At 45.3% G+C, this 27,228-nt stretch overlaps 1 protein-coding gene across 5 annotated transcripts in view; it reads right to left on the minus strand.

Moving 5' to 3' along the window:
- NLRC3 (NLR family CARD domain containing 3) overlaps positions 1 to 27,228 on the minus strand; it is a 43,051-nt gene that overhangs the window by 15,659 nt on the left and 164 nt on the right. For 2 of the 5 annotated variants that reach the window (XR_009759377.1, XM_061599516.1), the window contains exons 2-11: positions 24,681 to 24,733; positions 24,202 to 24,328; positions 17,034 to 18,774; positions 13,481 to 13,567; positions 10,879 to 10,962; positions 10,254 to 10,337; positions 8,949 to 9,032; positions 6,613 to 6,696; positions 4,885 to 4,968; positions 3,180 to 3,263 (exon numbers count right to left, since the gene is read on the minus strand). Coding sequence is in view for 4 of the 5 variants with exons in the window: in XM_061599516.1 (XP_061455500.1) it covers positions 3,180 to 3,263; positions 4,885 to 4,968; positions 6,613 to 6,696; positions 8,949 to 9,032; positions 10,254 to 10,337; positions 10,879 to 10,962; positions 13,481 to 13,567; positions 17,034 to 18,774; positions 24,202 to 24,214 (2,345 nt within the window). In the remaining variant the exon portion in view is untranslated. The other 3 variants (XM_061599517.1, XM_061599518.1, XM_061599519.1) reach the window with 3 other exon arrangements.

Consider the following 27,228-nt stretch of genomic DNA (forward strand, 5'->3'; position numbering starts at 1 on the left):
TGTTCTTCCCATTTTGTTGTCCTTTTCTATTTCTATACAATAACTATTGTAATAGTTTTCTTTGTCCCTACGTACTAGTTGTTGTATAGTTGCATTTAGGGTTCTGACTGTGTTTCTATCTCCTTTTGCTTTTGCTTTCCTTCTCTTTTTAACCATTTGAAGAGTTTCTTCAGTCATCCATTGAGGTCTTTCTCTCTTTTTAACTAGAGATATTGTCTTTTTGCATTCTTCCTTGATAATGTCCCTGACTTCAGTCCATAGTTCTTCTGGTTCTCTGTCAACTAAGTTTAAAGCCTCAACCCTGTTCCTTATTTGATCTTTATATTCTTCTGGGGTGTTATTTAAATTGTATTTTGGCATTATGAGTGCTTTGTTGTTCTTCTTTAGCTTTACTCTGATTTTCGATACGATCAGTTCATGATCTGTACCGCAGTCTGCTCCTGGTCTTGTTTTTGCAGAAAGTATGGAACTTCTGCATCTTCTGTTTCCAATTATATAATCAATTTGATTCCTATATTGACCATTTGGTGATGTCCACGTGTACAGTCATCTTTTTGGTTGCTCAAAAACTGTGTTGGCAAGAAACAAATCATTGGCTTCACAGAATTCAATAAGTCTTTCTCCTGCTTCATTTCTGTCACCTAAGCCCCATTTCCCCACAATTCCTAGTTCTTCTCTGTTCCCTACTTTTAAATTCCAGTCCCCCATGATTATCATCGTATCTTGTTTTGGTGTGTGATCAATTCCTCCTGTACTTCTGCGTAAAATCTCTCCAATTCTTCTTCTTCTGCGTTTGATGTTGGAGCGTAGACTTGGATGATGGTTATGTTAATAGGTTTCCCGTTTAATCTCATTGATATCACTCGCTCAGACCTTCCGTTGTAGCTCCTAATTGCTTTTACTACATCACTTCTCACTATTAAAGCAACCCCGTTTCTTCTTGATTTCTCATTTCCTGCGTAAAATATTTTGTAGTTGCCTGATTGAAAATGTCCCATTCCAGTCCATTTTAATTCACTCACGCCAAGTATTGTAATGTTGATACGCTCCATTTCTTGCTTGACAATTTCTAACTTTCCCTGGTTCATGCTTCTCACATTCCATGTTCCTATTGTGTGCATCATACAACTGCGGACTCTCCTTTCACATCTGTGCGCATCAGCCTCTGGGCTTCCTTTCAGCTTTGACCCAGCTGCGTCATTAGTGACAGCGCTACTCGTACTTGTCCTTTGTTCTTCCCCAGTAGCTCGGTGAGTGCCTTCTGACCTAGGGGTCTCATCGTCCAGCACTATCTCGTGTTGCATTTTGGATACTCTGTTCATAGGGTTTTTGTGGTAAGAGGTATTCAGAGGTGGTTTACCATTGCCTTCCTCTGGGTTTGGATGCATCTTAGTCTGGTGTCTCAGCTTTGACCATTCTGCCCTGGGTGCCCCTGCTAGAAGTCTAGCCTCTTGGTCTAGACTCCTGATGGCATTGCTCTCAGCTTCTTCAGCACTCTCAAACCCCCTCACCACGTTAAGGTGTGCATCCTAAAGGGGGGATATGGTGGTAATAGCAGTTAAAGCAGGATAATGTAACGGATGGTTGTGGATTTGTAATGAAAAAAATTATAATTAACATTTCTAATGCATTTTGCTTTGAAATTGGGCTGAAATATCATCCAGCTGTTGTGTGCAAAACTATTCTGAAAATGTTGTCTCTATTTTATCTGATCTCAGAAACATTGGTTGAACAGATGGATGGATGGACAAACCGAATAATTATGCCTCTGTTTAAATAAATGACGCTTAAAAAACATTAAACAGAACATTGGGACAAAACATTTCCCAGTTTACCAAAAAAATAGCTCAGATCTGCCCTTGGGGGTTGGGGGGTTGGGCCACCGATTGCATGGTTGGTCTAGGGTGCCAGTTGCTGGCAGCACATCTAAGGCCACCCCTGCATATGTGGTATGTAGGCAGGCACTCAAAAGAAACAGAACTTGATTTAATCAAAATGCCGACACCCATAAGCAACAGTGAGCACATTTGCACACGAATACTAAGGTAAGGATGGAAAGATCTGTCAATTTCAGTTCTTAGTTTCTCACTTTTCTAATCTTAAATTCATCTCTTCACATTTCTGCAGCAATTTGTGATTAAAAAAACACTGATGAAAATTCTCCAGGGTTTTAATGCGAATTTTTCCTAATAAATACATTTTTGTAGGCAATTTTCACGAACATACACATTTGTGCAAACTGTTTCTCATCACATAATGCATATGTTACTTCCACTCACATATTCATTTTTATGCACACTTTCCCCTAACATGCATTTTTCTAAATATTGGTCAGAGAGCCGAATTGCAAAATTCAATAAGAGCAAATTTAGAAGGATGGCTGCATTTCAGTTCTCGTGTTTCGGAAAATGCAGATTTGATAGATTCAGCTTGATAACTGAATTGAATTTCTCACCCATCCCAAACAAAAGTAAGATGATGGTGCATCAAAGAAGTGTCATCCCGCATACTTCCTAGTGCATTTCCCCGCCACTTTCCTTATCACAAAAGTCTGACCTTTTGGGGAAAGTGGGTTTGTTTCACGAGAGCTCCAAACCAACCTCACAATCTGAATTTGCTGGGATGCGATTGAAACTCAGCTAAAAATAGTGTCAGCCTGGAAATGCCTTGGGACCCTTGTCTCACTCTTTGCAGCAGAGAATATTTGATATGGAACTCCAAAATCATCTGTCCCATGCTAGCCCCTTCGTAGCTGGTTTATTACCCCTATTTTACAGAAATTCCCGGGTAGGGATGCTGCTTTTTATGTACAATACCTTTTAGCCGATAAAAAACCCCTTGTAACATCCAAGGTTGCGAGCTTTTGTGATGCGGCGATTAAACACCGAAAAGCGCAACTAAAACAATGATCGCTGCAGTCCGTAGATTGCCCTTAGATTGAGGTTATATGCCTATCAGTTTATAGCTATTGTACCGTTAACTCTTTTTATGATGCTTTTATAGTTTGCACTGTACTGTATTTTTTTATTGGTCTTCGACCACAATAAAATCCATTCATTCATTCATTCATTCATTCATTCATTCAGTACAGTTATAGCGTTGTCTTTCCCCAAGTTGTAATCAGAGGACTGGGGCAGGTAAAGCGATTCAGAGGTGGCAAAACTGAGGTCACGACTTACTTAAGGCTGGTGAGCCCTTGGTTGGAGCAGAGGGCCCGGGTGAGTGCCGTCACCCCTATGTCGCTGATTGAATTGCTCTGGAGACTGAAACGACAGACATAATGGGTGAGTGAGGTGTGGGCACCGGCTGGATTCCTTCCAAATCCCTTTTCACCATGCACCCTGTTCTTGGCTTTCATTTAACCCCAACAAGCACCTCATATGTCTCTTTTTTATACTGATGGAGATGAAAACCTCAAAACAGGCGGGCATTGCTGGCAATGTTCTCCAAGGTCAGGCTTGAAAACAAACTTCAGGAGCTTGTAAGACCTTGGTAAGTAAGGATGGGAGAATCTGTCATTTTGGGTTTTCTCCATTTCTCAGTTCTCCAGTCTTAAGTTTAGCTCTCCACGCTGGTTTGCTTTTTATTTTTTAAAGCCCTCATAAAAAGCATTTTAATGTGAATTTCCCCTAATATCCACATTTTTGTAGACAATTTTGCCTAGCGCACACATTTTTGCAAAGCAATGCTCCCCAACAGAACGCATTTTGTATGCTCTTTTCACTAATTCATGCATTTTAATGCCCAGTATATGCATATTTTGTACACAGTACCTGGCATTTCAACATTCAAAAAAGTACAAATTTTGGGAAATGGCTGTTTTTCAGTTCCCGTACATTTTGGAAAGTGCAGATTGGATAGATTCGCCTTTAAATGCAATCAGAATCTAATTTCTCCCCCATCCCTGTTTGTAAGCCCTAGGGTGCAAAGGTTGTGATCAACTTCCTTTGAAAGACATGAAAGGGAAACGGGTGGTGGTTTGGGGGAGATGGCCAGCAGTGATGCCTGGTGCTCACTAGGACTGGTGGGGCGGAAGGCAGGCAACCCAGCAGTAGGTAGAGCCACAGCCAGAGATTGGTGGAGCCTGAGCCAATGACAGCCAGAACCAATCAACACTACCTTTCTCCCCATCCTCCTCCCTCCCGAGTCCTGCAAGGAGCAACACTGAGGGTACATCCACACATACATTTAAATCACTCTTATACTACTTTAATAGTTATGGCTTCCTTCCCCTCCCCCCCCCCGCAAGAATCCTGGGAACTGTAGTTTGTTAATGGTCTCCTCACAACTCTCAGCACCTTTAACAATAGACAGTTCCCAGGATCTTTTGGGGAGGAGGGGAAGCCATGGACTGTTAAAGCGCTGTAAGAGCACTTCAGACGTATGGTGTGGCTATGACCAGAGGCCAAGGGAAGGAAGGTGGCAGCCAGGGTCATCCCCGGGGCTGGCTGTAAGTAAGAAGATAGGCAGATGAGGGGACCAGCTGACGGCAGACTGAGGTTGGTTAAGCAGCACCACATTTGCCCTAATGGCCAGCCTCCACTGCTTGGCAGGAAGAGCTTTTGTGGACCACCAGGACTATCACAGATGGCTCAGAAAAGCGATGCGAGATCTTCCACCTCCTTTTTGGCAGTGGTGGTGGGGGAAGAGCTCTTGGCTCATTTCCAAGTTAATCTGCGGCACGTTAAGTGACGCTCATCGATCTTTGCCTAAAGCAGCTTCCCATGTTGCCCTGAGAAATTAATACTTTGCTTTCCAGAATCATTTGTTCTTTCATCGTGATGGCTTTGCTATAACCTTCTGAGCAGCCACCTTCAAGGAAAAAGGGGGGGGGGAACACCCAACAAAAGAGACATGCAGACAAAGGAGACAGAAGCTACTTACTCCAGAGTTAGCAGGGTCCTGTTCACCTTCAGCCCTTCAGCCAGGGCTGCCGCTCCTCCGTCTCCGATACAGTTGCTGGACAATCTAGGAAAATAAGAGAAACGTAATGGCGTGGTGTGGCGCAGAGTGGTAAGCGGCAGTAATGCAGCCAAACCTCTGCTCACGGCCGGAGTTCGATTCCAACGGAAGGAGGAAGTCAACTCTCCGGTAAAAGGGGTCAAGGTCCACTCAGCCTTCCATCCATCCATGGTCGGTAAAATGAGTACCCGGCATATGCTGGGGGGTAAAGAAAGGCCGGGGACGGAACTGGCAATCCCACCCCTTATATATGGTCTGCCTAGTAAACATCGCAAGACGTCACCCTAAGAGTTGGAAATGACTCGCACTACAAGTGTGGGGACACCTTTATCTTTTTAATGCATGCCAGCAGCCGGCCAAACTAGACTGTAGCTGCATGCTTAGCAACCACATCTAGGGTTTTAAAAACTTTTAATGCTAAGTGCAAGTGTGTAGGTGGGTGATTTTAATCAAGACCACAGCATGTGAGGAGGGGAGGTTTGACCCTTCTGTCTCCAGTGGAGATCTTGATGAACATCCCCTTACCATGTGACAATAAGCATTAAGGGGGGGGAAACCTCCCATTGCTATGCTGAAGGCTAATTGCGCTGCCATTTTTGTCAGACTAGAGGGAGAAGAATTGCATTTCTCTCCACTGCATCCCTAGTAGGGATAAAGAGATCTGTCCAGTCTCATTTTTCCAGTCTGAAAGTTCTGTTCTCCATAGTCCCACATCAGTTGGTGGTTTTTTTAAAAACAAACAAGGTCTTCATGGAAATTCTTCAGCAGTTTAGTGTAAATTTCTCCTAAAACAAACATCTTTGCAAAGCAATTTCACCTAAGATGATGCATTTTGTATGCGATTTTCACTACTATATGTATTGATAGGCGCACTTTATGCACACTTTACCCTAGTGTTTAAAGCCCTAAATGACTTAGGCCCCAAATATCTGAAAAACAACTGCCTCCTTCCCTACAGACCCTCTCAGGTGTTGAGATCCGCAGAGGGGGCCCTTTTGGTAGTTCCGCCACCCTCAAAAGCTCAGGGGTGGTGGCGGCCTGGGAGAGGGCCTTCTCTGTGGCAGCCCCTCAGCTGTGGAACTCCCTCACCACCGAGGTGCGTCTGGTAACTTCATTGTACAACTTCATTGTACAACTTCATTGTACAACTTTTACCCTGGCCTTCCACACCTGAGAGGCATATTTGTAGGGCCCACCTGGGTTTAGGTTATTTTTAACTGTTTTAATTATGTGTTTTAAAATTGTTGTAACCTGCCCTGTGACCTCTGGGTGAAGGTCGGATGATGATAATGATGATAATAACCGCACTTTTTTCACACATGACTTGCTGGAGAACTGCCTTGCAAAATTCAGAGCTGTGCCAGTTTCGAACGACGGCTGTGTTTCAATTCACGTATCGTTTTGTAATGTGCAAATTAAGTAGATTCACCTTTAAAAGTAAACTGAATTGAATTTCTCCTCCATCCCTGCTCCAGAGGCAGGGTGGGGAGTCGAGACTCTGTTTTACCATGCACAGGGTTAGTGTCTGACAGATGGCCCCTAGCAACATGCTTGTTGACGCTCTCCAAAGAGGCGCCAAAGCCCCTTTGAGGCCCCCGCTGCCCCCATGTAATCCATGCACGGCTGTGAGGCAACTCTCTCGGCTCTTACATGAGTTCCTGGAGAGCCCAGTTCTTCTTCAGGGCTTCTGCTATCTTCTTTGAACCTTGGGCTCCAACCGAGTTCTTCTGAAGGCTGCAAAGGAGAAAGGAGAAGACATAATTCATGAAGAGAGATCAGCAGCAGATCAGCCCCAGGCCTTAGATCACCAGCGGCAAAGCTGCCTCTCTAAATGAACACAGAGAAGACGGGAGTCTGGAGGAGAGGTTCAGCCATCCAGTTTGGAATCACACATATCATAGAGCAAAGAGGGGGTTTCAATGTAGGAGCCTTGAGTATCTGAGGCACAAACTAGAGAAGACCCCATTCCAGGGCCGGATTTAGACTTGGTGAGGCCCTAAGCTATATAAAGCTTGGAGGCCCTTTGTTAAAAAAATTACACCGGATATATACATATATTCAGTACACATAAAATCTTAAAAGCCCCCCCCCAAAAAATCTGAAATTTTTGAGGCCCCCAGGATTTTGAGGCCCCCAGGATTTTGGGGGGAGAGGGGAAGCTATGACTGTTAAAGTGGCAGGGAGGAGAGCCTGGCTGGGAGTCCAGAGTCTGTGAGTTCAAATCCCTCCTCGTGTCTCCTGGGTGTCAAGGGCCAGCTAAAGATCACCCCATAGTGAGTGGCTCAGGGGTTACGTGCCCTGCCACCTGTGCAGCCGCGGACAAGCTGCATAGTCCCAAGGAGCCCAGTTGCCCCCCAGCTGGCAGTTGCGGACAAGGAAGGGGCTGGCTTGTGCAGCTGTGGCAAGCTGAGCAGGCCCTAGCCAGCTGGGGAGGACTAGCCTCAGATGGAGGCAATGGTAAACCCCCACTGAATACCGCTTACCATGAAATCCCTATTCATAGGGTCGCCATAAGTCGGGATTGACTTGAAGGCAGTCCATTTCCATTTCCAGAGTGCTTTAAAGGTGTAGTGCAGATGTGACCATGATTAGCTTTCTAAAAGCAAACTGGAGCCTCCCACCCCATCCACATCGTGACACTGATGTGGGGATAGGAAGGTCTTTGCACTGGAGAAACAGCTCCATTTTGCTCCAAAGGGCAGATTTGTTCCTAATGCAAATTGCAGGTGTGGAGCCCCCAGTCTGGATCATGATCACACGAGGCAAGGGGAAGGATTAAACCTGGGGTTGTAGTCCTCTGGGGTCATGGGGGGGGGGTAATAAACCCGTTACTTTTTTGAGAACAGGGTCCCAGCCAGGTCCCTATGTATGAGCCCATCAGCATGAAAAGGGGAGTGTGTTAGCCACTGAGAAGTGTTCTTACCCTTTCGTGCTGATTGGAGTCAATCAGAGTGAAAGGAGGCAAGTAATCCACTGAGAAGACTCTTCTCAGTAGCTAACACACAGCCTCCCCTTTCATGTTGATTAACTCTGAGGGAAGTCTGTTGTAGCAGAGCATGGACTCACGAGACAACAGGGAGAGCAAAGCAGATGAAGGAAAGTGGGAAGGGGGTGTGGCTGGGAGGGGGTGTGGTGTGACTCTCATGCAGGGACCCTTCACTTCTGAATTTGTAACTACACTACTGCTCCTACCCCCCCCAAGGTTGAGATGTTCTCCAGTCCTGCAATTTTTGTTTAAAAAACCAATCACACAATTGCTAATCTCGTGTTTGTCCCAGAAACACAAGCAAATAGATTTTAGAAGAGAGTTTACGCAATACCGAAGAATCAAGGGGAGTAAGTTGAATGTTCAGCTTCAGGCTGCAGCTGTGAGGGGCTGGATGTTGATAGTTCTACCCAAGGGGGGGGCAGCAGCAGCGGCTGGTGCCCCTTGGGATTTGTAGGGTGGAATGCAGAGAGCCCAACATTAGATAGAGCCAGAGCCAATCACAGGCAGAGCCAAAAGATTCTAGTGGTTTTTCCAAGCTGAGTTCTACAATGCTGAGACTAAGAAGGGAGTCGACAGGCAGTGCCACCCCCTTGGACTGACTGTAAGTAGGAAAGCAAGCAGGCAGTGGTTGACTGACATTGGTGGGGCAGTGCCCCATTTGCCCCAATGGACCAGCCTCCAATGGGCACGGGGAAACCCTTCTCCCTGACATGTTAGTTTTCTGCACGCAGGGTTGTTGCTTTTTAATGGTAGGGAAGCATTTAAACAGGCAAAACCAACCATCCCGACATCTGCAGCCTGCAGCAAAACATTCCGAGAAAAGCTTTATTGCTCGATAAAGTACTGATTGTATAAACAGGCCCTTCCCTAGCTTGAGCTGAGATGTCGACCCAGAAGTAGTATTAGTGGCCCATTGCAGAGACTGGAATGACAGCTGCCCAGGAAGGAACCCGGGTGAAAATAATGAGGCAGCTTAGCATTGATCAGAGAGACGCACTGCAGGGTCATCAGCGTGTGGTTGTTGACGAGAGCCTCAGCCAGACATTTTGCGCCTTCTTCCTTGATCATGTTGTTCTGGAGGCTGAAAGAGGGAAAATCAACTCCGTTACACTTCCAGCAGGTGAGTCAGTGGCATGAAGAGACAGAACTTTTGACTTTGCCTAAGGACATAGGAAACTGCCTATATACTGAGTCAGACCCATTGGTCCATCTAGCTCAGTATTGTCTGCACTGACAGGCAGCAGCAGTCCAGAGTTTCAGGCAGGGGTCTCTCCTAGCCTTACCTGGAGATGCCATTGGGGATTGAGACCTGGGACCTTCTGCATGCAAGGCAGATTTATTTATTTGTAAAGATATTTGTATATCGCTATTTCATTTAAAAACAAAGCGGTTACAAGTTTTTAAAAGAACACTGTACAATAAAAACAAAGGCTAACTATTGCAAAAAAGACCCCTTCTTAATTGCCTGCATAAGCCTGACGGAACAGAAGAGTTTTCAGCAGGCTCTTAAAAGTTAAAACAGAAGGCACCTGCTGAACTTCTGTCGGCAGAGCAGTCCAGAGAACTGGGCTGACGGCACGGAAAGCTCGATTTGGTGTCAATATTAAATGAGCCGTGCTGAACAAGTGGGACCCACAACAAAATGCTGAGCTGTGTGGTCCCCTCCGCTCTGCTGCCCTTGCGCTCTCCGCATCCCTCTTCTCTTCACCAACACTCAATCTTCTTTCAGTGTTGTCCTTTCTCTTCCTCCTCCGGCACCCGGCACAACCCTTTCCCCCATGGACTGTCAGAACATGCAGGTGGTTTGGGCAGCTGACCCTGAGTTCTCCTTTTCTCTGGGCAAACACATCCATGCACAGTCTGTTTCTCTCTCTCTTTGTGGGGGGAAGATGGTAGTTCACCCCTGGTCCTTTTGTTTTGTTTTCTGTACGGCTGAAAATCTTGGGGTTTCCCTGGCCAGAGTCCTCCCTCTCCTTTGCAGATGGGGCCCACCTTGCACACTTCGCGATCAACACACCCCTCTCAAATTCAGCCTTTGCATAGTCTGCTAAGCAAGCAAACTGTCAGACAGTGGAGGCTGGTGGCTCCGATGTCAGTGGGGCAGTGAATCTGCTCCGGGTTTTAGTCTGAGCTGTCCAGGAGCTGCCCAAGTGTTTCAATTTCAGCACCTTGGACAGCTCCTTGAAAGTTTGGCTAAAACCTGGAGCGGATTCTCTGCTCCACTGGACAGCGGAATGGTGCTATGATATTGAACATCATGAGCATCTGCCTTCTCCTGTCAGTTAGAGACTGAAGAACTTACTTTAGAGAAAACAAGTATTGGTTGATCTTCAGCGAGTCAGCAAGTGCCTTTGCTCCTTTGGGTCCTATGGAGTTGCTCCGAAGGCTGGATCCAAAGGAAGAAGGGAAAGAGGAAAATGCCAAGGTTACCTATGCACTGGGCGCCATCCCTTTCACTGCACATTCATGACGATTTGTGCTCAAGATGCCGTCCCATCTGTCCAATGATGAGTCAGGAGAATGCTCCAATCAGCAAATAATGATGGGCCAACCACCCCTGCCCAGACTATCAGCAAACTCGATTGTCAACTGGTCTGTATTTTACTGGTCCAACTAATAAAGCTGTATTCAAGCAGGTAACCAGTACTTGAGTCTGAAAATGCTTTGCCCGTCATTGGGACTGCTAGACTGCTGAAACCTCACACACCAAGGGCAGTATCTAACTCACTAGTTCCGTCACAGCAAGGATTTATGCTTGTGCAACAGAAGTCCCTTCTCTTCTCCCGGCACACCTCCTAAATCTGTTCTGGGCAGATGCTATGAATTGGGGTGGGGCAGGTTCATCCCACAGGCTGCCAGTGGATAATCCCCACCACAGTACATGGCAAGGACCAAAACGTTTCAGCAGGGCTTCTTAAGATACTCACTCCAGCGCCATCAGGCTCCTGTTGACCATCAAGGATCTGGCAAGAGCTTTAGCACCTTTGTTACCAATCTGGTTTTCTGCCAAGCTGTCCAGGGAAGTGGGGGGAAAGCGTTAAATACATTTTCCAAGTCACAGAAATCATCTCAAACTTGTCTGACCTGTAATTAACTCTTCTAAAACTTGCAGATGCTCTACCACTGAGCTATGGCCCCTACCCACCTCCGAGGGCACGGGTATCTCTGCCTGGGAATCTGAAGAGAGCAATGGATTTACTCCCTGTAGACACGCTGAAGCTGCTTTTCTCCACTGTGTTCTACATTTGTAATTAAATCAAATGCTAAAAGAGGCTGCAAGACTCTGGTGATCGCTCCTCCCACAGGAAGCCAACCCTTATGGAAGCTCTACCCTTAGGGCTTCTTGCTGCCTTGCAAAGTGGAGCATGCATAATATTTCCTTTGGATGTGACAGAACAGACGTGGGCTTTGCAATCATAGCCCATTTTACTTCTAATCAGACTGCGGTCTTCTCCAGACAACCCATTTGCTGAGCGTTCACCACGATTTGCTCACACAAAACTTACACAGAGATTAGACTATGGCCTCATCTGCACATCTAAAGCAGTATCATACCATGTTAAACAGTCATGGCTTCCCCCCAAAAATCCTGGGTACTGTGGTTTGTTAAGGGGGCGGCGAGCTGTTAGACCCCTTATGCTCCTCTCAGTGTTACAATTCTCAGAGTGGTTTAAAAATCAGTCCCTCTTCCCAAGTGTGGAAGCAGCAAACCCTAGGCCTTAACTTTGCTTCATATTTCCTAGCTTTGGTTCAGAATTGCGAAAGCAAAGAATGCCTCGTAGAATGGTTCTGTGTAATGTATGAAGAGGGAATGTAAAAAAGATATTCCGAGAATCATGCAGTTGCTATAACCCAAGTAGAATCAAACAAGAGAAGAATCAACGGGTTAGGGAAGCATTTGCAAGCCCAGTGGATGCAATCTTTAGACTTTAGACTGTTAAATCGTTACCTTGATTAATGTTTAATCTCTCTGCTATCCTTTCTGCTCTATGTGAAAGACAGTAGATGCATGTCAAACATGTCAAGCTGACGAGATAAAATGACATTTCCATATGATGACATACTGTTACTTGGTTACATGTGCTTTGGGATTTGGTAGAAATATGTGCTGTGAAAATTAAGGAGCAGAGAACTTTGGAACTTCCAGGTTCTCTTCAAACAGCTGTTTGAACAAAATAAAGGTGTCTCTAACTGATCTGAACTAAACACAATGGGAAGCTTGCTTTTCTTCTACACAAGGAATTCTGGGAATGGTAGCTCTGTGAGGGGAATAGGGTATCTCCTAACCACTCTCAGCACTCTTATTTATGTATTTATTATTTTATTTGTATCCCGCCCTTCCTCCCAGCAGGAGCCCAGGGCGGCAAACAAAGCACTAAAAACACTTTAAAACATCAAAAAAAAAAACAGATCTTAAAATACATTAAAACAAAACAGCATTAAAAACATGTAAAAAAACAACTTTAAAAAAGGGTTAAAAACATTATTAAAAAACATATTAAGCAATTCTAACACAGACACAGACTGGGATACGTGTCAACCTAAAAGGCTTGTTGAAAGAGGAGAGTCTTCAAAAGGCGCCGAAAAGATAGCAGAGATGGCGCCTGCCTAGTATTCAAAGGGAGGAAATTGCAAAGGGTAGGTGCCGCCACACTGAAGGTCTGTTTCCTATATTGTGCAGAACGAACGTCCTGATAAGATGGTATCTGCAGGAGGCCCTCACCTGCAGAGCGCAGTGATCGACTGGGTATATAAGGGGCAAGATGGTCTTTCAGGTATCCTGGTCCCGAGCTGTATAGGGCTTTGTACACCAAAACTAGAACCTTGAACTTGGCCTGGTAGCAAACGGACAGCCAGTGCAATTCTTTCAGCAGCGGGGTGACATGTTGGTGATACCCTGCCCCAGTGAGCAGTCTCACCGCTGCATTTTGCACCAGCTGCAGCTTCCAGATCAACCTCAAGGACAGCCCCACATAGAGCACATTACAGTAATCCAGCCGGGTGGTTACCAGTGCGTGGACAACAGTGGTCAGGCTATCCCAGTACAGAAACGGCTGCAGCTGTCTTACCAGCTCAAGCTGGTAAAAGGCACTCCTAGCCTCTGAGGTCACCTGGGCCTCTAGTGACAAAGATGGATCCAGGAGCACCCCCAGACTACAGAACTGCTCTTTCAGAGGGAGTACGACCCCATCCAAAGCAGGCAACTGACCAATTATCCGAACTCGGGAACCACCAACCCACAGCGCCTCCGTCTTGCTAGGATTCAGACTCAGTTTATTGGCCCTCTTCATAACTACATTTCCCAGGATTCTGCTTAAAGTTGTGTAAGAGTGCTTTAAAAGGTTTAGTGCAGGTGGGGCCTACCACCAGTCTACCTGTCAGGTCTGCTTCCCCAGCAAACCAAGCATGGTTGTGCCAGCCGGCCTAGGCAGAAGCGCCCACGTTGGTCCCGTATCAAGCCAGCAGCCTGTACACATTATGAAAAAACAACAACTAAACACGGCACAGTTGGCCATTAGGTATTGTCACCTGATTTTCTGGATCTGACAATCCTTGCCACTCAGCACACTGCCCAGCAGGTCCATAGCAGTGTCTTTAAACTGGTTGGAGTCCAGCCTGGGCCAAACCATGCAGGAAGGAGAAGAAAAGAGAGACCAAAGTTCAGTTAATACAAGGCAGAAGAGAGAGAAAAGGTGGGTCGGTTACTTGACTGTAGCTTGAGAAATTGCTCCCAGACAACCTGTTTATTGAGCGTTCATCCCGATTTGTTTGCGGAAATGTTAGACCAGATCACTTTCCTTATTTACAAACAGTTCAGTCTTTGGAAGTTTGTTGCACAAGAGCACCAAATCAACTCCATGGGTTGTATCCAACTAGGGGTGGAGCGATCTGTTTGTTTCGGTTCCCCTCAGTTTCTTATTTTTCCAATGTTAAATTCAGCTCTCTACATTTCTACAGCGATCTGAATTTTTTTTAAAAAAAATCCTTATTAAAATTCTCCACCATTTTAGTGCAAATTTCTCCAAATAAAACACATTTCTGTAGGCAGTTTTGACAAAGATATACATTTTTGCCAGCCATTTCTCATCAATTCATGCCTCTTTGCATGTTATCCATTTTTATGCACGCTTTCCCCTAATACATGCATTTTTGTAAATGTTTAGTTGGCGAACTGCATCGCAAAATTCTAATAAATGTGAATTTCAAAGGATGGCCTTGTTTCGGTTCTCATATTGTTTCAGAAATTGTGGATTTGATAAATTCTGCTTGAAATGCGAACTGAATCAAAATTCTCACCCATCCCTATAGCCAACTAACTGTTACTCAAAGTAGGCCCAGGAAAATCAATGAAGCTAAGTTAGTCATGGCTATCAGTTTCAATGGGTCTGCTCCAAGTAGGAGTAGGATTGGATACAACCTGAATTTGGCTGGGATTGAATCCCACCTGCAAAATAGTGACAGTCTGAGACCCCGGATGACTACAGCCTTGGCTGTACTGTTGCCTTGGTCTTTCCTGGCCCAACCACAAGCTACACAGTAAGAAATCTTTTGCTGGAGTGGAAACTAACTTGATCCCCAACATCTCCCCCCTCCTTACTCCCAAAACAGAATCATTATTTGTTTATTATTACATTGATATCCCACTTTTCCTCCAAGGAGCTCAAGGTGGCCTACAAACACAGTTCTCCCCCTCCTGGTTTTATCCTCACAACAACCCTGTGAGGTAGGTTACTCTGAGAGACAGTGACTGGCCCAAGGCCATCCAGTGAGCTTCATGGCCGAGCGGGGATTTGAACCCTGGTCTCCCAGGTCCTCAGCCAACACTCTAACCACTATACTACACTGACGTCTGAGCTTTGAGAGAATGAGCCAGCATACAACAGCTGAACCAGCTGGATCAGAACAAAGGCCCATCAAATTCACACATGAGGAATCTTTTGCTCTCCAGATGTTACTGAACTACAGTTCCCATCATCCTTGGCCACTGGCCATGTGTGCTGGGGCTGATGGGAATTGTAGTTCAGCAGCATTCAGAGGGCCAAAGTTTTCCCAACCCTGATGTAGTCCAACCAACAGTTTGGGGCAAGATGTCATCAATATGCAAATGACACCCATCTCTAATGAGAATAAATGTGCAATAAACAGCCAGCATTATCTAACCGCCTCACAAACAAATCAAGATCAATGCTCAATAAACAGGTTGTCTGGAAGCAACCTTAAAATGCTATTTTAATCTTGTGGACTATTTTATGCTGCGTTTGGGATCCTGAGGGCTTTTAGCTCATTATTGGATAGCTTTAAAAGAGGGTTAGAAAATGCATGGAGGATGAGGTTGTCAATGGCTACTATTTATTTGTTTGTTAAATTTATTACTCAGTTTTCTTCATAAAAATGAACCCAAAGTAACGTCCAATAAAAAGAATAAAACCAATATACAATTAACACAACCAAAAAGTTAAAAAACATAATACATGGATAACACAGTGGAACAACCCACCCCCAAAAGAGGCTACAATGTTAAAAGCTCTCCAGAAGCCCTCCAGAAATGAAGAGCTGAATGCCTGGGAGAACATGAATGTTTTTGCCGGGTGCCTAAATCTAAATGATGGCACCAGGCATGCCGCTCTGGGAAGAGTCCCAGCATGTACCTTGGGCTTGTTTTCCTCAGAATGAAAGTCACTCTGATGGTGTTTGTGATATTAAGGCTTATTTATATATATATGCAGGGTGAGCATTAACAATCCAACAGGTTTTTAGGGAGCTGCCCATGCCAGAGTGTTGGGTTCCTCACAAAGAGCAAGCCAAGGCTCTGGGTCTCTTTCAGACCCAGTTTCAAGCTTGCCAAGTCTTTTCCACACAGAGAAAATAGATATGCCCCCTTCCAGAAAGGATCACTAGCTATTTTGTTTCTATGGCAACACATCACCTGTACTTGGCCATCTCTTTAGTTATGCAAAGGCCCAATCTCCTAACAATAAGGTGTGTATCAGGTTAAGCTTGTCCACCTGGTTTGACTTCTTTAGCAGCTTCTTTTTATAACCAGAGTTGCATGGTTGAGAAGGGGTGTGTGCAACAACCCTTGCTGCCCTGGGCTGCTTCTGGGAGAAAAGGCCAGATATTAAATAAATAAATAAATAAATATTAATCATTTAGTCCAACTCCAATCTCACTACAATGTGTTGCATTTTATGACAGTCCTATTCGGAGTAGACCCCCGAAATTAATGGAGATGACTAACTTGGGTCCACTAATTTCTAGGTCTGCTCTGAGCAGAACTTAGATAGATCCAACCTTATCCATAACAATGGTCCTGTTTCCTACATTGACCAATCAGATATCTCTGGAAAGCCTACAAGCCGGGTGCAAAGGTAACAGCCCCTTCATGTTCCCTGCCTCCAGCATGTGAGGTAGACTCCCCCTGGGCAGAGATCTTCCATTTTGCTATCGTAATAGACCTCATGAGAACACCTACACTGGATCAGACAAATGGCCCATCTAGTCCAGAATCCTGGTCCCCGTAGTCCCAGATGCCTCCAGGAAACCCCCTAACAGACTACAAAGGTAACAACCCTTCCCTTCCATTGCTTCCCAGGAACTCTTATTCAGAGGTATACTGCCTCTGAACTAGGGACTTAAGAAGGCATTGCTTTCCATCCCACCCAGTATGCATTGCATGCAGCACTGTTTCCAGTCCCCTGCAGTTCATCTTCCACCCAAAGCTGTGTTATTCTCCCCGCTTGTTTGGGCGAAATGACATAATTATATTGCCATTAGGTTATTCCACCCCATTTGTTTCAATGAAAAGGAAACACAATGCAAAAGGTGGTGGCATCTCGTGTGCGGACTGAATGCAACAGCAGCGAACACCAGTCGTATCTGCTGGACTGGCTTCTGTTTTGGACTTGGGACGGATAACACCGTTATCCTGTTTCCGTCAGGATTCTCCGGCATCCCTACTCTGAACTTGGTTCTTTAGTCAGCATGGCTACGGGAAGTAGTCCAGCAACATTTGGAGGGCAAAACGTTTCCCATCCCTGCCCTGGTGAATCCCGGCTCACATTAAGCTCTGGCTGTGACCTACCTGAGATTACTGCAGTAGAGGAGCTGAGAGAGAAGACTTTGAAAGGCATGGTAGGTGAGGCCATTGGAGAGGTTTGCCTCTTCCACACACACCTCCGAGGTCTGCAGGAGATAGGCCAGGGCAGAGCAATTGACCGGCGTCAACATGCCAGCCAGGGCTTCATTCTTCATGGCTTCCTCGATGCTGGCAACGACCTCTGTGTGATGAAGCTCCTGCAGGCACCTCATGAGGTTTACAGTCCTGCAGGAGATGGCTTGGTCCATGCTCAGAAGGCTCTGGAGAAGGCTGATCACATGACTCCGGTAGCTGTGGTGTTCATCCCTTGCCAAGAACCAGTCGGACAAGGCTTTGTTCACCAGTGGGGAGAGGAAGCCTGCGAGGAAGCGCACAAAGACGTCCAGGTGCCCGTCCTCAGACTGCAGCGATCTTTGGATGGCATTTTTAAAGTGGTTGAGGAAGCCAAACTTCGGCCAAGACATGCCGCTCTCGACAAAGAGATCAAAAAGGGCTCGCTTTGCAGCAGTGTGATAATAGGTGGCTGCTAGGAATTCCTGAAACGTTAAGTGGGGGAAATAGTAAATGGTGGAAAACAGAGTCTCTTCCTTAAGCAAGAGTCTACTACACAAGCTGATGTGGAGGGAGGAGATCTCGACGCCGTAGGCCTTCATGTCCTGCTCGTGAAACACGTATTTCCTCTTGATCAGGCTATAAAACGCCAACCGACCTAAAGAACTCATCGTTTTCTTGCAGTTACTCACCACCTGCTCTATCTTGAGGACTTCCTTCTGCTTTCCTTGCCAGTCGCTACACAGTGCCATTTTAAAGTAGTAGGAATAGATTTCCGATAAAGTCCGAGGAACAGTTAACATTTCCGGAGAGTGATCAGTGCTCTTTAGGAAATAGCCCATTGAGGACCCAAAGATCTGGCAGAAAGAAGGCACGGTGCACAATACGTACAAAGATCTGTTGGCCTTGAGATGATGCATCACACAATCGGATAAGCTTTGGTTCTCAGCAAACATGCAATCTAAATGGCCTTTCATCTCTGCCTCTCCAAAACCCTGGACTTCGGTCATCCGGTCCACTAGACCACCTGGGATCTGTGTGGTTGCTGTAGGCCGCGATGTGATCCAAACGGAAACCTCTTGTAACAGATTGCCTCTGATGATGTTGGTGATCAAGTTGTCCACCTGGACCTCCTTTTGGAGGTCTGTGCAAGCAACTGTATTGGAAAAATCTAGCAGAGTCTTAAATTCATCCAGACCATCCAAGATCAGGAGAGTCCTGGCAGTGCCGACAGAGAGAAAGCTCAGCTCGGATAAATGCGGGGATGCCAGCCGGATCAGCCTCTCAGCAGAGAGTTTGTCATAAGCGTTCAATTCCCGGAAGGTGAGTGGCAACACAAACATAAAATCCTTGCCCATCTCTCCTTTTGCCCAAGTATGGACAAACAGCTTTACCAAAGTGCTCTTGCCAATGCCAGCAACTCCAATGGTCACCGAGATTCGTGGTGGGATGCTGAATTTGGACAGAGGCAGGAAGAGCTTCTCCAAGGGGATCTTTCTGGAGACGTTCCTCATGCCTTTGGTAGTTTCAATCTGGACAAAATCGTGTTCTTTCTGCTGGAGATCAGTCGGCCCTTCCACCAGGAGAAGATCCATCAGTCTCTCTGAGGAGGCCAGTGCTGCGCCAGTGCTGCGCCAGTGTTGAAGAGTCTCCATATGCTTTTGCACCATCGGCTCTGTGAAGGTAGAAGTTGGAGGAGGAAGAGGAACTGGCAAGTAAATCAAATAACTTCCTTTTTATTTATTTATTTTATTGCGTTTATAACCCACCTTTCCTCCAAGGAGCTCCTCCCTCTCCATTTTATCCTCAACAACAACCCTGTGAAGCAGGTTAGGCCGAGGGGCAGTGAGTGGCCCCAGGTCACCCAGCAAGTTTCATGGCAGAGTGAGGATTTGAACCTTGGTCTCCCATGTCATAGTCCGACATTCTAACCAGTGCACAATACTGACCTTACATGGACAGTCTGGGAAAGGAGAGGGGAAAGGAGGTTCATCAACTCTTTAAATAATAGAAAACCAGGATGGTTTTTGAAGTATGAAAAAACTTCAGAGGAGAGGCTTCACTTTTAGAAATTACTTTTCTAAATTGTCAGCATTGGCCAGAGGTGGTGAAGTGATACCAGAGGGACTTTGGTATTCCCAAACATGGGAGTACAGATTGAGGATGTGTTTTCTAGCCCACTTACCATCCATCGGAGGTTTGCTGTGACCATCAGCTGGAGCACCTTATTGATTGCAAGCTGTGGATGTCATGCCAGCTTGATCCCCTTAATTATTTTCCTGGGTCACTTGTAGCAAACAGTTAAACTTTTTGTATATTTTCCCATCTCGGTGACCTGGTGATTTTACAGCCCAGCTGTATCAGCTTGCAGCAATTTGGCGCCTCTCTATCAGTAAGAGGGGCCTGGTTCCGCCAAGGCCGTAAAACTCCTTCGGCTTGTTATGAGAAACCAAGAGGAACGGCACCAGGTGCTGTGGGAACATCATTTCATAATTCCTTTGATGAAAATGTTATTTAGGTGATTGTTTTCGGCTGAGGCAGGAATTTTCTCCATAAGAGGAGGCCTCGGACTCTGGGCTGTGTTCCACTTGTGGGCACCACCTTGCTTATGGTGATGCTCTGTGGTGGCTCCATTATCCAACCTGACTGGCAGACCCTGAGGGGAAGAACGCTAACTTCAGAAAGATCTGAAGCTTTGTAAGTATAGCTGAGGCAGTTAGCTTTGTTATTTTTATTTTGTGCCCAGAACCTTTTGTAGACTGTTTTGTTATATACCTTGCCCCTTTGGGTGTATGGTCCTAGGATTTGATTTGCTGCTCAAAAATCATTTGTATGTACCTTTTTATCTGTTGTACCCTTTTATCCCTTTTCTTATTTTTTTATTTTAATAAACTTTACTTATTCTAAAGCAACGTGTGTTTATTCCAGAGAAGGGGCTCAGTTCCTAATTTCAGTCCTGGCTACTTGACCAAACTACCGTGTACTAGAGGAACGTTTTCACCTAAGACTTCTGAAGGGGCCAGGAGGATATCTAGCCTCTGGTCCTGAGAGGCTCAGGTGTTCAGTGGGCTCTGGGGGTCCCTTCACCCCAGAGTAGTTAACCAATAGAAGGGTGGTGGCAGTACTACCGTGCAGGGTTGGTGTAAGCATACACAACCTTAGCATACCAGGATTGCTAGGATCAATTGCCCGAGGCTGGGGATTGATTCCTGGGACAGTAAAAGTAGGAGGAGTGGAACTCCCTGCTTTCACTACAGTGGATGCATGGCAGGGATTCCACTTCACACCGTTCTGTACATGTTGCACGGGGCAGTGTTACTGGGCTAGCCTTTATCCATGGTTCTGATGGAGAAAAAAGGAAGCTCACAGGCGGTAGGTGATGGAAAGAGATAAAAAAATAGTGGTGGGCTTAAAGGATTCACTGGGTCAGTGGTGGCTGGTGGTTCCATGTCGGTGGGGCAATGGAATCCACTCTGGGTTTTCCCCAGAGCTGGCCGTTCAGCACCATTGGAAACTCAGGAAAAATCAGGAGTCGATTTCACTGCCCCACTGACATGGAGAGACCAGCTGCCAATGCACTGGGTGCTTCCAAACAAGGGTTTAATATCTCAAATGTGCCACTGAAATATCGCAACAGATCATTGCAACATGGGTTTTTCTAAGCTTATTGGATTTTCTGCAGAAAGGGTATATCTGGATTAAATGGGGAAAAAAATATGGCAACAACGTTCAGTGAGGTGGGACAGCAGCACTTCCCTGACCTCCCATGACCAGCGTCACTGCAGCTTACTGGGAGGGAGAGGCGAGGTGGCAGCAAGGCCACTGGAGTGCAAATGCTTAGGGCTGCTGGGTTTTGTCTGCTTTTAATTTGCATCTGTATAGCATTTTACTTCAATCTGATTTTATTCAAATACGTTTTGGAGAGGTTTGTAAGTTTTGTAAGCTGCCTTGACCTTCAATTTGAGGGAAAGGCAGAGTAAAAAGAAAAGTCTTAAAATAGATAGGAATCTGTCCCAGCTCATAGGGATGTTTTGCAAATATTATTATTTGTTAAATTTCTACCCCGCCCTTCCTCCCAGAAGGAGTCCTGGGTGACAAACAAGGAACAACACACTAAAGACATCTTAAAAACAAACATCTTTAAAACATCTTTTAAAACATAGTAAAAAGCAATGCCAACACAGTGGCATGGCTGACTCATTCAGATACACATATTTGTATGGGGATGTGGATGCACAACGGTTCACAGCCAAGCTGGCATTCCATCCATCCTGCAAGGATATGCATCCAGAAGCACTTCTTGTAAATAATTCCTTCTCACGTCTACGCGATTGGTTTGTGAATGGAGAACAGGTCATGCATTTCAAGGCATTGGCTAACAAAATAACCAGTCCCTCCGAATGTTTTCTTATCAATGCTGCTGGCTTGGAAATGCAACTGGCCCTTCCTGCAAAGCAGTCAAAGGCTGCCAGTTTAGCTTGCACACGGGATTCGCTTGTACGATCACATCCACTGAACCTTATTGCACAAAGGCTCTCCCCTTCAGCGAAGGTCACATCTAAGGGCAGAGCTTCACATCATCATCATCATCTCCATCTCCACTCTTACCTCGCCTTGTTTACGGAGCCCAGAGGAGACCGGTTGCAGGGGGAAAGCGGTTGGGAGAGGTTAAGGACTCCCTCCCACTTACAGATTATCCCGTGCAAACTGCCGGCCCCCACATTACCAAAGAAACTTGGGTTTGGGAGCCCCGTTTCACCCGATGTGCCCCCCAGAGAGCATCTTCTTGGCATGCAGAAGGTCCCAGATTTGATCCCCAATGGCATCTCCAGGTAGGGTAGGGCAAAGACCCCGAGAGAGAGCTGCCAAGTGACTAAAACAGCAGGAGTAACAGATGAAAATGTTGATATAGTCATCTGGTTTCATTCTTAAAACATAGGAATATGTGGGTAGGTGCATTTATATGTGTTGCTCCTGTGACTCATTCAGGGAAACTACTGTCTAGTTTTCGTATGTCTTCGGGTAGAAACACCCTTGCTATTCTGCTGGCTCTAGTGCATCTCCACCTCTTTCTTCTGAAAATGGGGGCACGCAACACTAGTCAAACGCCACCCCTTTGTACTATAAAACCTGGTCAGATCATCTGGAGTGCGTTTTTAAAAATTCAGCTTCAAAGAGATTTTGCAACTGATCAACCCTTTCCCCCTCCAGGTGTGGTTAATGGAAGCGCTTTGCTCTGGCGACTAGTGTCTTCACATCCCAAGCTCATAATTAGTTTGTATTTGTATAGCACAGGGGGGGGGGAGCCTGGCTGGGAGTCCAAAGTCTGTGAGTTCAAATCCCCGCTCCTGGGTGTCAAGGGCCAGCTAAAGATCACCCCACAGGGAGTGGCTCAGGAGTTATGTGCCCTGCCACCTGTGCAACCGGGGGCAAGCTGCATAGTCCCAAAGAGCCCAGTTGCCCCCCAGCTGGCAGTTGCGGACAAGGAAGGGGCTGGCTTGTGCAGCTGTGGCAAGCTGAGCAGGCCCTAGCCAGCTGGGGAGGACTAGCCTGAGAGGGAGGCAATGGGAAACCCCCTCTGAATACCACTTACTATGAAATCCCTATTCACAGGGTAGCCACAAGTCAGGATCGACTGGAAGGCAGTCCATTTCCATTTTCATGTGGCTGGCCATGAAATATAGCAAAGTGAAGGCTGCTCCAACATGGCAAGCTAGGTTTCAAAAGCGGCTACTTTGGCAATGATTCTGGCATTTTTCCTTTCCTCCTTTTTGCAGTCGATGCAGAGGAGCTCAACAGAGCTGGAACCGCGCAGGGAATCGCTTTCCACAAAGGGAATGTGGCGCCAGCTCCATTTGGTTGGCTGGGGCTTAGGGGCGGGTGAGAAATTCAATTTCGTTTGCCTTTTAATGAGAAGCGACCCAATTTGCACTCCTCGAACCAACTTGCGAACTGAAACCCAGCCATCTTTCAAAATTTGCACTACCCTGAATTTTGCAATGCAGTTCGCCAACAAAAGAATGTGTCCAAAAATGCATACTCTGGGGTAAACTGTGCATAGGAATGCATATATTAATGGGCATAACATACAAAAATGCATTACATTGGGGAAATTGCTTTGCAAAAATGAGCATATTAGGCAAAACTGCATACAAACGTGTTCATTAGGAGAAATTCACCCTAAAACGCTGATGAATTTTCATGACGATTAAAAAAGCTCTTACAAGTCCGGTCTACTTTATTCATTTAATTTTGTTGACACGCATTTGGGAAAAAACAAAACAGCACATTCCTATGCATGTCTACTCAGAAGAAGTCCCACTGGGTGCTAGTTCTACTCAGCGTAGATCCACTGAAGTGGCAAACAAGACTCAGCCATACAGACAGATACTCTAAGCATGTGCTGTGGCCCTTCCCACGTTAAATGGACTCACATTTTGCTGGTGGTTATTTTTATTAATGATAGTTTTGCATTAACTTATGAAGTCTCCCTCACCCCATGCAAGCCCCGAGTGCATGCAATGTCGTAACCTTGCCAAAGTTAAACAAGCCTAGATCTGGCCAATGCTGGTTGGAAAGCTCTGACCTAGAACTCTCTGCATGCTGCCTTGAGATTGGTGTAAAAAAGGTGTGCTATGACTAAAAAGGTGCAATGATACACAAGTGTATTCTTAAGCCTGCCACCACCAGACCTGCAACGCCCCCCTCCCTTGAGGCAAAGGAGGAGGATGTTCCCGTTATGTGGAACAGGATACAGTACAACCTTTATAAAAAGGTATGGCCCCAGCTCAGTCCCAGAGCATCTGCCTTGCATGCAGAAGGTCCCAAATTCAATCCCTGGCATCTCCAGATATTGCTGGGAATGTGTCTGAAACCCTGAAGAGCCACTGCCAATCAATGTAGGCAATACTGAGCTAGATGGTCCAATGGTCTGACTCGGTATAAGGCAGCTTCCTAAGCGCCTCTTCAATGGGACAATCAAGACTCTTGTCCTTCACCCAGCCAACATAGGACATTAGGAGGATTATCTTTTACCCGTAAAAAAAATAGGTAAGAATCCCCGCTCCCCAAAAACCAAACTTAATCTCATCTTTCCTCCTACCTTCTACACACATAACTTTTTTTCTTGCAGCCTCCCAAGGGGTCTCTGTTCAAAGGATCTCACATTTCAAACACACCAGCAAAGGCCTCCTCCTCCTCCAGTGGTAACATGCCGGAACCAGGATGCACTGCAAGACAAACCTGCAGATGTTGAGAGCTTGTTCTCTGGGTAACTTGAACACACTCGTCTAGATGGTCTGAACCGAAAGAGAAAGTGCCGCTGCCAACAAGACTTTTTATCTAGGAGGATCCCTTCCGAAATTTAAGCAGCTGGTATAAGGAAAAGATAGATCTGAGCCTCTTTTGGATGTCCTCAGTCTAAAGAAAGTAGAATTGCTTTTAAAAAATAAAAAGACTCAGCCATGCAGATAGCTACAGATTTCCTGGTCTTCACATCACTGCTGATGCCGTTCCAGTTGAGCTGCTCTTTTTCTGTCTTGCTGTTTTTGAAAGAAGGGGGGGGCACCAATTGCTGCTCACCTCTTCCTGTGCTGTGGGTCTCATTTGATCTTCCTTCCTGTTCATTTCAAAAGCTGCAAGACAATTGTGTGCACTATGGTGACCACTACAGGAAATAAAATGGTAACCCATGCTTGCCAGAAACTAGCAATGTTTTGAGTGTCTGGCATTGCACTACCAGACATTAAGAAAACAAGTTTCCATGTATAGTCAATAGGACGTTTTGGTACCCAAGGTGGAAATCCAAACAGACCCCACCCCATGATTAATTCACAGGGGCAGGTCCAGCCTAAGACATATTTCTGCATGAGGCCCTTCCCAAGTCAAGACCCAGAATGGAAAGATCTGTCAATTTCAGTTCTCTCAGTTTCTCATCCCCCCACAATCTTAAATTCACTTCTTTGCATTTTTGCAGCAATTTGTGGTTTTTTTTTTAAATCCTAATGAAAATCCTTCAGCATTTTAGTGCAAATTTCTCTGAACAAACATATCACTATATGCAGTTTTGACTCATGTACACATTTTTGTAAGTACTTTCTTTTAACAGTACATTTTTGTATGCTATTTTCACTCATATATTCATTTTTATGCACACTTCCCCCTAATATATTAGGGGAAAGCATTATACGGGGGGAAGGAATGCCTTGCAAAGGCAAAATTACATGCAAAAATGTGCGTTCTAGAAGAAGCTCACACTAAAATGCTGTTGAATTTGCATGGCCGCTTAAAACCAATCTGCAAACCACATGGAAATGTGAACTGAATTTAAGACTGGAAAAAATTAGAAATCAAAAGGGACAAACTTGCCCATCCTTAGTAAACACTGATCTTTAAAAACAATCTACACTTTCAAGCCAAGCAGAGGTGAATTCCGCAAACAATGCCAAATGTTGCACTTGTGAATTGACACAAACATATCATCAATCTTTATTTACAGTCAACTGACCACAAATATAAAACATAATGCTGGGAGCTATAAAATAAGACTACATAGTAACACAGGGTACAACGAGCAACAAACTGGATTATATAAACAACTCAAGTTATTTAATTACCGTTGACAATCATACAGGGTTTAGTCCGGATGGCCAAGTTCAAGAATTTTGCCACTTGCTCAGTAATTGCCTTATCTGAACCCTCAAGTAAAACAGTCAAAAGAGACTTAGCAGAACGGCCTGGGAAAGACTGCATAATAGGGTATATTAGGTCTTTTCTGGCCCCTTTGTAATAGCTACAATTAAACAGGACGTGTGAAATAGACCCCACGAACATAAAATGGTGGAGTACACACAGCCTGGTCCCTCTGTGACATCGTCTGGACAGAGAATTCTAGGTCATCATTTTTCAAATGTACTGCTGTCCAACCTTAATTTACAAGCTTGGAGGCAAAAACTTTGGATGGTTGCACTGATAGATCCGGGCTCTAAATGGATCACCACAAGAAGACGACTTTACTGACACACAGTCCTGTTTTATAACATATGCAAATGCTCAAAATATGCCATCTCCATCTATTTACTATGCAACTGTGGAGAGGGGGTCCTTGGGCCAACAATCTCATGTTTTGTTTATTTTCCCCCCCGCTGCTCGCCAGCATCCTATGAAGACAGTTGTGCAGTTAATGGGGACAGGGCGGGGTAGAGCAATGGAGAGGGGTTTATTGTTGATATGTATGGTTGCTTGTTTTTCTCTGTAAACATTAATAAAATACATTTTTGGGGGAAAAAAGAGTACTGCTGCCGTTCCGTATAGGTTGCAGGATGAGATAATGTAACAGCAAATCAACCTGCAGACAGGATGCCCAAAACCACAAGTTTACGGGGAGGAAGGGGAGCATTCTTTCTTCATCACTTGCTACAAAAGGACCAATTAAGAGAAAACACAGCAGCACATTTGAAACAGTGTATTTTTCCTTGAATCCTTTCCAGAGATTCCTTGAAGCAGCCAGTTCCTCCTCTGAAGAGGAACAGATTATAGACTGGCCATCAATCAATAAGTAGTACCGAGAAGGCCCAACAGGCTGTGTACACAATATACATTGAAAGCATCCCCCCCCCCCCCGGTAAAGAATCCTGGGAACTATGGTTTGCTAACTGTGCCAGGAACTGTAGCTCTGTGAGGGGTAAACTACAGATCCCAGGATTCTTGAGGGTGGGGTGTGTGATTTAAATGTATGGTGCACAGCCTTGACATCCAAGGACACAGTACAATATGCAATAAGGGTCCCTACGTATCAAACACAGTCAATAATAAGACCCACAAACAAGAAAATATGCTTGTAATGTATTCCAAAAACCCCAAAGAAATAGAAAGGATAATGTCCAATAATACTACAGAAAATCTGGTTATAGACTTGTTTCAACCATTAAGTCTTTTTCAGATATGTCCAAATTAATCTTAAATCCTTGGGAAATGTTTTCTAAACATTCTTCTTTGGAGCGTGTGTCTGAATTCTTACTCCCATGCATCAGCGACTGATAAGAAGTCTTTTAGCTAAGCGGTTTTCTTTTTGTTGAGAGGCTCTTCTCTACAAATATGACCGAATGTTATACATCGCATATTCTCCAAA

The sequence above is a fragment of the Rhineura floridana genome, chromosome 17 (assembly GCF_030035675.1).
Source record: "Rhineura floridana isolate rRhiFlo1 chromosome 17, rRhiFlo1.hap2, whole genome shotgun sequence".
Taxonomy (NCBI): domain Eukaryota; kingdom Metazoa; phylum Chordata; class Lepidosauria; order Squamata; family Rhineuridae; genus Rhineura; species Rhineura floridana.